General features: G+C 57.4%; 1 protein-coding gene across 1 annotated transcript; it reads left to right on the forward strand.

The window, feature by feature from the left end:
* The first annotated feature begins 7,792 nt into the window (after positions 1-7,792).
* Positions 7,793-11,538, forward strand: MCHR1 (melanin concentrating hormone receptor 1). Its single transcript, XM_004610528.2, has 2 exons — positions 7,793-8,510; positions 9,748-11,538. Exons 1-2 carry the CDS (start codon positions 8,213-8,215, stop codon positions 10,725-10,727), a joined length of 1,278 nt encoding a protein of 425 aa, XP_004610585.2. The 5' UTR covers positions 7,793-8,212; the 3' UTR covers positions 10,728-11,538.
* Positions 11,539-12,283: the final 745 nt, after the last annotated feature.

The following is a 12,283-nucleotide window of genomic DNA, read 5'->3' on the forward strand; positions in this document are numbered from 1 at the left end:
AGCGTGGGAAAGGCACACGTCAATAAGCACGAACTTGGCGGGTCACAGCTGCAAGGAAGGACAGAGCAGGGCACCGTCGAGACATCAAAGGTGGTGGTGGGTGGAGGTGCCCAGCCGGAGCAACGGGACTCTCCATGCTCGACGTCAGCGCAGCAGCCGTGCGGGGCTACAGTTAGCGTCAGTGCTTGGGGCACACGGGCTGTCCAGACCCAAGAGGGGGGTGGTCTGAACTGCCCCTTGGTTTCGCAGTACCAGAACCACTCCACTCTTAGCCTGTCCCGTCCGCAGGCCTTGTGTCTCGGACAGGGTGTTTTCCACCGTCCTGCTTATGTCTCCCAACACAGGGTGGACACTGGCTTCTGTGTCCATTCTCTGGGCCCACCTCTTGGTCACAAACGTAAATCTCAGGTGACCGAGTCAAGCCCTCAGCACCTCTGTCCAGACACCATCCCTTCCCGTGTGAAGTTGGTGAGGGGCACGGAGACACACAGTGGGGAGGCTAAGAAGCAGAGGGAAGCAGGGGTGAGGAAGGTCAGGGAAAGCACGGGGACTCGGAATGAGTCCTCAATGTCAATCCCAGGGGGCCCCTGAGCCACTTGACTTCTACCATGCCCTGAGCTGCCTTTAAATTCTTTCTGGGGCTGGAGCACTAGGACAGCAGGGAGGGCATTTGCCAGATTTGATCCTCGGCATCCAATGGGGTCCCCCGAGCACCGCCAGGAGTAATTCCTGAGTGCAGAGCCAGGAGTAACTCCTGAGCATCACCAGGTGTGACCCAAAAAGCAAAATAAATAATAAATAAATAAATCAATCCTTTAAGAAATAAATTCTTTCTGTATGTCCATTCAGGGGCCACAGAGATAGTACAGTGGGCAGGGCGCTTTCCTTGCAGTCAGCTGACCTGGGTTCACACCTCATGGGGTCCCCTGAGGAGGGATCCCTGAGCACAGATGGATGTGACCCCCCCAAATAAACAACAACAATGTAGATCCGTCTTCATTTCCCTGGGCTGCTTCCACCAGTGACCACAATTCGATCAGCTTCAAATGGCAGAAATATTTTTTTCTCTAAGATCTGGTGGCCCCGGGTGGGAGAAAACACTAAATAGAGTAAGTGCCTACTTTGCGGGTGAAGAGGCCCAGATTTCCGCCACCTGAGGTCCCCCGAGCACTGTCGGGAGTGACCCTGGAGCACAGAGCCAGGAGCAGCCCCTGAGCACTGTAGGATGTGGCCCCCCACTTGTGGCGGCCCAAAGCCTGCGGGCAAGATGCCATCCGCCCTGAGGGCTCTTGGGCTGAGCTCTCCTCACCGCTTCCGGGCGTGGGTTCGTTCTGACCTGTTTCCTCAATCTGGATCCATCTGCCCTAGGCCCCCTCCTGCTTCCAGGCCTCTACTCTCCTCCCCTCTCTCAGAGCAGTGCTCGGACTCAGGGCTCCCCCAAAGCAAGGCTGATCTCGTCCCAAGATCTCGTCTCAAGATCTCGTCTCAAGATCGTCTCAAGAGTTCTAACTCCACCACCTCTGCTCAGACCCTGTCACCAAATTGGGCTGTTGCCACAGGAACCAGGGATTAGCAGACATCTCAGACATCAATCTCTTTGGCCGCCACATGGCTCAATTTGCAGTACACTCTAGAAATACAAAGAAATGTGTGCAAACCACTCTGGAGCGTATAGCGAGTCCTGTAAGATCAGCAACTAGGGAAAGTTCTTTCTTTCTTTCTGGATTTGGGGGTAAGACCCTGGGATGCTCAGGGGTTACTCCTGGCTCATGCACTTAGAAATTACTCCTGGCGCTGCTCAGGGGACCATAGGGGATGCCGGGGATCGAGCTTGGGTCAGCTGCGTGCAAGGCAAATGCCGTCCCCACTGTGCTATCGCTCCAGGTCCAGCAACTTTGGAAAGTTCAAAGTGACATGGAACTACAGCAAAGCACCGTCTTGGTCTTTTGTTCTGATCTACAACCTCAGCACCTTGAAAGCGCCTGGCCAGGCTGGGTGCGCCCCGCAAGTATGTGTTGGTTGAAAGAACGTTTGCTAGACCTCCGTTTCAGGCATGGGTCTCTTTCTGGTGTGTGTGTGTGTGTGTGTGTGTGTGTGTGTGTGTGTGTGTGTGTGTGTGTCTCTGTGTGTCTCTGTGTGTGTCTGTGCGTCTGTGTAGGGTATGGGCATCAGGTATGGACAAGAGACTTTTGAAACTGTTTTCAGCTGCTGGAGCGAAACAGCTGACTCACTGGACTGAGTGCAGGCTTATGGTGCCGGAGGACTCACTTGGGCCCCTGAGCAATGCTGGGACTGGCTCCCAAGCACAGAGCCAGGAGTGTCCCCCCAAACACTGCCAGGTGTGCCACCCCCAATACACACACACACACACACATACACACACACACACACATACACACACACACACACACACAAGAAATTGTTCTCAAAGAATGAATAGGCGGGGGGCCGGAGCAATAGCACAGCAGGTAGGGCGTTTGCCTTGCACGCGGCCGACCCAGGTTCGATCCCCGGCATCCCATATGGTCCCCCAAGCACTGCCAGGAGTAATTCCTGAGTGCAAACCCAGGAGTAACCCCTGTGCATCGCTGGGTGTGACCCAAAAAGAAAAAAAAAAAGAATGAATAGGCGGGAAGTAGCTGGGTAGTTCAGTGGCAGGAAGTGCCAACCTTGCAAGCAGAAGATTGGGCGGGCGAACTGAGGTGGTCCTAGCTGCACGGCTCTTTAGGGTTCCCCCGAACCTCAACTAAGAGTGTGATCTTGGGCAGCGCGTGGGCGAGTCTGTGCTTGAACATCCCTACAAGCAGGTAAGGGCTGCAGCGGAATCACACACGGACGCTCTCCACATCGAGGCGTTTGTGTTGTCCTAGCGTCACTTAACGATGCCCCAGTGGTGATGGGGTACACACAGATGTGCCTAACCAGTAGGATAGTCCCACTGGAAATGACCCAAGGCGGGGTAGGCAGAGAATGAAACTAGGGGACAATTTGTGGGATGGGGGCCCACAGGAAAGAAGTGAAGTGAGGCAGGCAGTCAGAAAAACACTGCAAAATGCTGCCTCTGTTCTCCCATACAGCGACATGTGCATGAGACCGTGCCGTGGAGATTTATGTGAGAGCTCTGATATTCACACAGTGACAGTATCGCCACATGGCTCCATTCTTGAACTAAATTCCATTATGCAGTGCATGACTGTATTTATTACAAGAAATTGGCTTGGCGTAGTCTCTGCTGCCCTTGAATGTACTCTGTGTGTGTGTCTTTCTCCCTTTGGCTTTTCTTACAATTTTTCTAAATAAAAGGAAGGAAGGAAAGAAATAAGAAAAAAAAAGGAAAGAGAAGGGAGGCCGTGCTAGTATAGAAGCCCAGAAGTCCGGATCTGCTGTTTGCCAGCTGGGACCCCTGAAATTCCGAGGTGCAGTTCAAAGTGAGTCTGAAGGACTAAGAACTGGGAGGCACTAACAGTGTCATTTCCTATCTGAGGGTAGGAAGACAGATGTCCCGGCTCAGGTGGGCAGGCAGCGAGAACCAATTCCCCCTTCCTCTGGTGTTTGGCTCCATTCAACCCCGAATGGAAGGGTCGTTGGTTAGCTTTTCCTCGTTAGTCGGCCAGCCAATGCAGTTCATCTGGCCAGAAACGCCCTCACAGGCCCGCAGAAATCAAGCTTAGCTGAACACCTGGGGTGTTTGCACCCTGATCAGGTGGATCTAAAATGAGCCATCAAGAAACATTACTGTCGGGTCTGGAGCGATAGCACAGCGGGTAGGGCGTTTGCCTGGCACGCGGCCGACCCAGGTTCGATTCCCAGCATCCCATATGGTCCCCTGAGCACCGCCAGGAGTAATTCCTGAGTGCAGAGCCAGGAGTAACCCCTGTGCATCGCTGGGTGTGACCCAAAAATCAAAAAAAAAAAAAAAAGAAACATTACTGTCACTGCCTCTGGTGGACACTGGATGCTGCCACCACCAGTGGCCGGATAACTCTCTTCCTCTCTGTTCGGGTCATTTCACTGCAGTTTCAAAGTCTTAAGAGATACAACTAATTGGTGAAGCCTAAGATGAATTATTACTATTATTGTTGTTGTTGTTGTTGTTGTCATTTGTTTGGGGGCTACATCCAGTGGTGCTCATGGCTTACTTTTGGCTCTGTGCTCAGGGGTGTTAGGTGATGAGAAAAGTGACTATTGAAGAGGGGACTTACCTCACATCCTCTGGACAAATCCCCAAATGCAGGCTGTGGGTTCAGGAAGATTGATCGAGAAGTCCTGGGGTAGGTGCCAGCGAGCTGATGACCCCGACAAATATAAGCGGGTCCTCTGGGACAGAGAGAAAAGGCATTTATTTGCCAGATCAATTACCGCATACCAGGTGCTAGGGCTGTGCTGATTTTTTCAGCAATACCACATCTGAAATAGCAGCTGCAGCCAGAGTCACCCAGTAATTAAGCCTGTGGCAGACCACTGTCATTTGGCCCTCTCCACGGGCCAGTCTGGGGAAAACGGTGAAATTACCTCGCTGGCCTCCTAAAAGACTTTGATAGTTTTATTCATCTCTTCAGTTCCCTAGGGGGACAATATTGCTTCCGGCTCATGACTTTGGAAGGGAGGGATTTTCACGGACCCTTGTCAGCACCACTTCCCTGCACTGCCAAACCAAGCGTGAACACAGTTATTCTGCCGACGGCTGGGTTAACGTCACCAAGCTAGAAAATCAGGGATAGGGGGAAAGGAGTTTTATGCTCCTTCATATCAATCACTGGATAAGTAGTCTTTGCTTCTTCCACATAGAGGGGCTCAGAAAATGAGATAGTGCAGGGGGGCAGAGTGCTTAATCCCCAGCACCCCCTCTGCGCCCCCAAATCCTACCAGGAGGGATCCTTGAGTGAAGAGCCCAGAGTCAGTGCTAAACATAGTTATGTATGGCCTGAAAAACAAAAGAGGGGAAAAAATGAAAGAATACCTTTCAGGATTAATGGGTGGGTGGATGGATGGATGGATGGATGGATGGATGAATGGATGGGGCAAAATACTGAATCACCCAATTCTCCGAACACTTCTCTATCTGTAGCATTCCCTAGGTGAGCTCCAGTGCCATCAACTTAACCCCCGTCTCCAGGACTGGCCTCTGCCTTGAACTGCTGACTCATGCAACCGCCACCACCACGTCAATCAGATGCTAACAATCATCTCAAGTGGCACACACCCAGATCAGAACTCTGAGAATCTTCCCCAAATCTCCTCCCCCAGACTTTCATATTAAAAAAAAAAAGACACCATAATTTTTTTTTGTATGCTTGGGCCCAAAACCTGGGGTGCATCTCTGATGCCTCTGGTACATTTCTTCTTTTTTTTTTTTTTTTTTTTTGCTTTTTGGGTCACACCCAGCGATGCTCAGGGGTTACTCCTGGCTTTGCACTCAGGAATTACTCCTGGCAGTGCTTGGGGGACCATATGGGATGCCGGGGATCGAACCTGGGTCGGCCGCGTGCAAGGCAAACGCCCTACTCGCTGTGCTATCGCTCCGGCCCCCATTTCTTCTTTTTTAAAAAAATTTTATTTATTTATTCACATTTCTCCTTCCCCCTCCCCACCCCCAGTCTTGTACATTTCTTTTTTTTTGCTTTTTGGGTCACACCTGGCGATGCACAGGGGTTACTCCTGGCTCTGCACTCAGGAATCACTCCTGGCGGTGCTCAGAGGACCATATGAGATGCTGGGAATCGAACCCGGGTCGGCCGCGTGCAAGGCAAACGCCCTACCCACTGTGCTATTGCTCCAGCCCCCAGTCTTGTACATTTCTTTAAAACAAATCCATTTTTTTTTTTGCAAGGACACCCCTAATGAGCTCAGTTGCTCCTCCCAGCTCAGTGCTCAGGGCTTGCTCTGGCAGTGCTCAGGGGACAATGTACTGGGGACTGAACAAAAGGCCCTCCTGCATGCAAAGCAGCTGCTCCCACCCTTTGAGGCATCTCTCAGGCTCCTAAAACACCTTTTTGTTTCCCTCTCTGCACAGCAGTGGACTAATCCTTTTAAGAATGTCGGCTCCTGCCTGTCCTAAGTTGCGAACTCTCTGGGGATCATAACCCCCAAAGGAAACTCTAAGTCCTTCCAGTGACGACCAGTCAAGGCTCCTGTTGTTTCCCCTCTGAAGTCGCCATCGGCCCTCCCCTGGGCTCCGTCAGGACCAGACAGTTCTTCCAAGACTTCCTCAGGGACTCCCGCCGCCCACACTGTGCCTCTCCCAGAGACTCCCCAGACGCTTCTTCACCCCGAAACACTGCTTAGGCTCAGAGGAACCAGAGGCCTGAGGCGGGGGCTGCTCTCATCTAGTTACAGACTCAAATCCCAGGGCCCCACGTGTGCTGACGCCTTCCCACTGCCAGCTCCACCCTGAGTGATCCCCGGCTGCGCCAGGCCAGGCCAGTGCGGGCATTGCAGGAAGGGGCGTGACCTCCAGCGGGCATCCAACTGCCCTGAGGATGTCCTCTGGTAAGCAAATCTGTGGCATGGTGGGAGCATGTGTGTGCTTCGGCTCAGAGTGTGGCCCCTCAGAGTGCACAGAGCTTGAGGAGTACTGTGTGAGCACTGTGGTGCACTGTGTGAGCACCACAGCCTGAGCTGCAGGCCCCAGTGAGCACTGTGGCTAAATGTGTGAGCCCAGCTAGGTGTGTATGCAACAGTGATACCACAAAGGGGAAGGGATGGCGGAGCTGGAGAATCACAAGCAAATTATAAAACAACGCTTCTGAGAAAGGCCTCCTGAGTAACAAAGCAGCCTCCCCACCCCTGCTGGATTCTATGTTGGCTCACTCTGCTTTAGGTGGTCTTCATCTTTCCCTTCCTCCCTCCTTCCTTCCCAATATCACAACCTGTCTTTGCTTTGTATATTTTCTCACACACACACACACACACACACACACACACACACACACACACACACACACACACACACCAACTTGATAGTAATCTCTGTGAGGACAGAGACTCCTTTTTTACTTACAGAAGTGCTGGGCAAGTAGTATGTGCTCAATAAACTTTTATTTATTTATTTATTTATTTTGCTTTTTGGGTCACACCTGGTGATGCACAGGTGTTACTCCTGGCTCTGTACTCAAGAATTACTCCTAGCACTGCTCAGGGGATCATATGGGATGCTGGGAATCAAACCCGGGTCAGCTGCATACATGCACACTGTGCTATTGCTCCAGCTCCAAACTTTTTTATTTTTTCTGAAGCAAATACATGAAGACTCCAGGGACTGGGGATGTGGCTTCAGTGGTCAAAGCATGTGCTGCCTCTGAGGTGTGAGGTCCTGAAAAGAGTTTCTCACACACCCCGAACCCCCAACACCTCCCAGGCACACGGTTGTCTAGGCACCAGCACCTGAGCCTCTGAGCCAGCCAAGAGTTCCTTCCCCGCCCACAAAACACCTGCAGGGTGCAGAGTCATGGGGTCGACTGGGGGCTGCCGGGCCAGAAGACCCCAGAGGTTGCCCCTGTTTGATAATCTCTCTCTCATTTTTATTTTTTTGGTGGGGAGGGGGAGGCGAGGCTCTGGTATTTGCTACTAGGAGTCCACCGTGAAAGCCTCAAAAACTACTCCATGTGCGGGGAACACAGTTCTTTGCATGTGGGCGGCTGGGTTCAATCCCCTGCACCACATGGTCCCCCAAGTACTGCAGGAATGTGGCCCAGTTCCCGCCCCCTCCACCACACACACACACACACACACACACACACACACACACACACACACACACACACACGCAGAAAACCAAAAGCCAAACCTCAAGGACATCAAACATTTGGGAATGGAAGACTTCTGCCAGCCTGTCCCCTTTCTGGTTCCCAAGGACTTGGCTTGTCACCAGCCAGCCGGTTGCTCTGTCCTGGACAGTTCCTGGGGCTGCTGAAAGACACTGGCAGTCTGACCAGTTAGCTGGAATCCGGATACAGGGGCGCTGGGGAGGGGTGACGTGGGAGGAGGGGGCGGGTGAGAGACCCTTGCATTTTCCGCAGTCACCTGTGTCCCCTCCACCCGCCCTGGGCTCGGCCCCCACGGCCCCCGTTCCCCGGAAGGAGGCAGCCCTCGTGCCTCCGGACACCGGGAACCTCCCCTGCAGCCTGCGGCAGCCCCGGGGCGTCCCGAGCCCCGCTCTGCGGGCGGTCTGCAGCGGCGCGGGCGCGAAGAGGTTAACGCGCATCCGCTCGGCATGTTAATGTGTCTAGGTGATGTCAGTGGGAGCCGGGAAGGAGGGAGCGGGGAGGCGTCAGAGGCTCCGGGCGGCCGAGGAAGACCCCCCTCCCGGAGGGCGGCGGGACGCGGGTGCCGGGACGTGCGGGCGGGCGGGCGGGCGCCGGGCGCTGCGGCAGCCTGCGGGGGTGGACGCGCGGGCAGGCGGGCGCCGGCCGAGCCGCCGGCCACGATGGACCTGGAAGCCTCGATGCTGCCGCCCCCCGGCCCCAATGTCAGCAACGCTTCGGATGGGCCGGATAACCTCACCTTGGCGGGTGAGTCCCTCGGAGGTGGAGGGGGGAGAGGGACGGGGGTGCTCCCTTCTCTGCCCGGGGGGTGGGCAATGGAGGCGTCCCCCTCGCAGCCCAAGTGCTTTTGGGAAACTTTGGGACAGTTCTGGGGGACGAGCCCTGCAGTCCGCTGCAGGAGGGGCAGGGGCCTAGAGGCAGGGGTGGGGCGGGCGGGAGGCGGTCCAGGGCAGGGGCGCCCTCTGAAGTGTGAAGGGGCAGTGGCGAGTCCCAGGCAGGCTTGGCAGGGCGGGAGGAAATCACACAGGAGAAGGTGGAGGCTGGATGTGGGGAGACAGCCCCGGGGCTCGGGCTCTCCGCTCCCTCTAGGACTGAGCGATTCTCAGGCACTCTGAGTGCTCCCTGGGCAAGGCCCCTGCAAAGCCGGGAACTCCTGGGCTTCCAGAGGGAATAACTTTCCAGGGCCAGGGAGTTCCCGGAGCCCAGGTGCCCTGGAATTCTAGCTGGGAAGAAAAGAGGAAGAGGAGCAAGAAAGGGAAGAGGCTGGTGTGGAGAGAATTCCCAGGTGGTCGGGCTGCCGCGCCCAGCTTGGGTCCCCACGACTGGGGTCGGGGGCGTGGGAAGCGGGGAGGGGGTAGGGATGCGGGGGGGGGGGCGGGGGGAACCTGGGACCAAGGAGATCCCTCACAGGAAGCAGGAGCCGGAAGGGCTGTGGAGGAAGCAGTGGGCACAAGCCCTAAGACAGTCACCCACAGAGATGCCCTGCAGTGAAGGCACACACAGCTCCCAGCCAACAGCTGCCACAGGGAAAAACAAGTGGGGCTGCGACTAAAGAAAGCTCAGCCCCTGTGTGCCGGCATGCAGGCGTGCGTGCGTGCGCGCGCGCGCGCGCGCACACACACACACATATACACACGTGTGTGCACACACATGACGCACACTCACATGCAGGCATGCGTGCACACACATGCGTGCCCTCCCAGGCGTCTCCACAGACTGCCCGTGAAGCCCGGTGGGGTGCCCTGCTGGGGTCCTCCGAGTCTGGTTTGCTGAGGGGCGGCCGCAGGCAAAGGACTGAGCCCGTCAGCAAACAGGTGGTACGGGAGAGTCTGGTCAAATTGCCCAGGGGGCCCGTGGGGGAAGGCCAGGGCACGGGGCTGGCACCCGTACGGGCAGGGGCGCTGGGCTCAGAGCTCAGAGCGCGGGCGCTGGCAGGGGCACGCGGGTCCCACGAGGGTGCTTGCTCCTTCCGTCCCGCCCCCAGGGCTGCGTCCCCGCTCCGGGAGCGTCTCCTACGTCAACATCATCATGCCGTCCGTGTTCGGCACCATCTGCCTGCTGGGCATCGTGGGCAACTCCACCGTCATCTTCGCCGTGGTGAAGAAGTCGAAACTGCACTGGTGCAGCAACGTGCCCGACATCTTCATCATCAACCTCTCAGTGGTGGACCTGCTCTTCCTCCTGGGCATGCCGTTCATGATCCACCAGCTCATGGGCAACGGCGTGTGGCACTTCGGAGAGACCATGTGCACGCTCATCACCGCCATGGACGCCAACAGCCAGTTCACCAGCACCTACATCCTGACGGCCATGGCCATCGACCGCTACCTGGCCACCGTGCACCCCATCTCCTCCACCAAGTTCCGGAAGCCGTCCGTGGCCACCCTGGTCATCTGCCTCCTGTGGGCCCTGTCCTTCGTCAGCATCACCCCGGTGTGGCTCTACGCCAGGCTCATCCCCTTCCCGGGGGGCGCCGTGGGCTGCGGCATTCGCCTGCCCAGGCCGGACACCGACCTCTACTGGTTCACCCTGTACCAGTTCTTCCTGGCCTTCGCCCTGCCCTTCGTGGTCATCACGGCCGCCTATGTGAGGATCCTGCAGCGCATGGCGTCCTCGGTGGCCCCCGCCTCTCAGCGCAGCATCCGGCTGCGGACCAAGAGGGTGACCCGCACGGCCATCGCCATCTGCCTGGTCTTCTTTGTGTGCTGGGCGCCCTACTACGTGCTCCAGCTGACGCAGCTGTCCATCAGCCGCCCGACGCTCACCTTCGTCTACCTGTACAACGCGGCCATCAGCCTGGGCTACGCCAACAGCTGCCTCAACCCCTTCGTGTACATCGTGCTCTGTGAGACCTTCCGCAAACGCCTGGTCCTGTCGGTGAAGCCTGCGGCTGCGGGGCAGGTGCGCACGGTCAGCACTGCCCAGACGGTCGATGAGGAGCGGACAGAGAGCAAGGGCACCTGACACACCGCCGGCCACCCTGAGTCACTGCACGACGGCGGAGGCGGCGGCCCGCCACGGGGAGAGCCGCCCGACCAGAGCCCCAGAGCCCGGGCCCCTCTGGAAGGATGCTGGGACGCTGGGTGGCGAGGGTGGGGGGCGGGGGTCACTGCGACTAGAACCCACCCCAGGGCCTTTGCACGGCAGGGGAGGCGTGCAGCCAGCTCTGAGGGGGCTTCTGGCACTGGATTCCCCACGGCCGTGCAGTACAAACTCTTTGGGGAGGGGAGAAAGAGGGAGAAGAACATTCTGGTTGGGAAGCCAGGTGGAGCGCTGTCTGGCATGCAATCTGCTACCAGAGGTGGCTTCTGGAGGGGCCTGTCGGAAGTGGGAGCACTGTGGGGGTGGGCACTGCCTTTCTCCCACGCCAGGGTGCTGTGAGGGCGGAAGCATGCTGTGCAGGCGCCAGTGTCCGTTCTCTTCCTCTCTCGGGGGGTGCATGTCTATGGGTGGGGGGGCAGCTTGAGGTCCCAGGGCGGAAAAGCCCCACTTGCTAGGAGATCTGCTTAACGGGTGCATCCACGGACAAAGCGAGGCCACTGGGGGTGGGGTTGGGGGCCTCAAAGTTAAAGGAAGTGCAAGGGGCTAGGGGTGGGGAGCTTTCGCAGTCGTGGGGACATTGTCTTTGCGGGGAATGTCTGTCTACCCCCAGTCCCCCGAGACAGTGCTCATCCGTGCCCTGAGCCAGCTGGGCTCACCCTAAAGCCTGGCGCCATCTGTCTGATCCTGCTCTCCCTCCCCCCCGGAAATAAATAAAGGACAAACTTGCCTTGCACCCGGCTGAGCCCTGTCTGATCCCTGGCATCTCAGGGGGTGACCCCTGAGCACAGGGTTTGGAGATGCCCCTGGGCGTGGCCCCCCCAAGCCCCCAAAAGAATGAAGTTCAATCTCCACATTCTGAACACCAGTTGGGGGCGGGGATGGGGGGAGAGGGGAGGGAGGGCACGGGGAAGAAAGAAACGGGGTCCCGGGGTGCAGGGTCTGGACACTGTTTGGGGCTGCATTGTAGGGAGCAAGAGACAGGGGTGCACTGGCCTAAAACCACGGGGAGGGGGTTCGGTGATGCCAGCAGAGGGCGGGGGGCGTTTGGATGGCATTTGTGCCGCGGCTTGTCTGGCTCTGGGCTTCTCAGCTCTACTCGGAAGCACTTGGTTGTCGCCAGGGTCGGGCCCCCGCGTCCAACCCACACCCCCTCACCGGTCCCCCACCCCCGGCTGAATCACCCCCGCAGTGGCAGCTTCTCCGTGTGCCGGGATCTGCCAGAGCCTCGTTGGGCAGGAAGATTACAGATGGGGCTGCTGGGCGGCGGCCAAAGCTGCTGCTTCTCGCGTCTTCGCCGCCAGGGGCCCGGCGCCAGGAGCCCCGCACAGGGCCGCGTGGGACGGGCGTGGGGGAGCCACCCGGAGCCGCTGAGCGCCCGGGGAGCCCAGCGCCACCCTCGGGGGCATCGTGCCTCTGGGGGGATTTTTCGCTGTCCCCTGGCGGCAGGGGGCCTTTTTACAGAACTTTGGGATCGGGAG

The sequence above is a fragment of the Sorex araneus genome, chromosome 6 (assembly GCF_027595985.1).
Source record: "Sorex araneus isolate mSorAra2 chromosome 6, mSorAra2.pri, whole genome shotgun sequence".
Taxonomy (NCBI): Eukaryota; Metazoa; Chordata; class Mammalia; order Eulipotyphla; family Soricidae; genus Sorex; species Sorex araneus.

What these genes read in the sequence shown, in the direction of transcription:
- MCHR1 (XM_004610528.2), top strand. Translation starts at nt 8,213, where the DNA reads ATGTTAATGTGTCTAGGTGATGTCAGTGGGAGCCGGGAAGGAGGGAGC. An exon ending in GGATAACCTCACCTTGGCGG is followed by an intron (nt 8,511 to 9,747) that starts GTGAGTCCCTCG and finishes TCCCGCCCCCAG; the next exon opens with GGCTGCGTCCCCGCTCCGGG.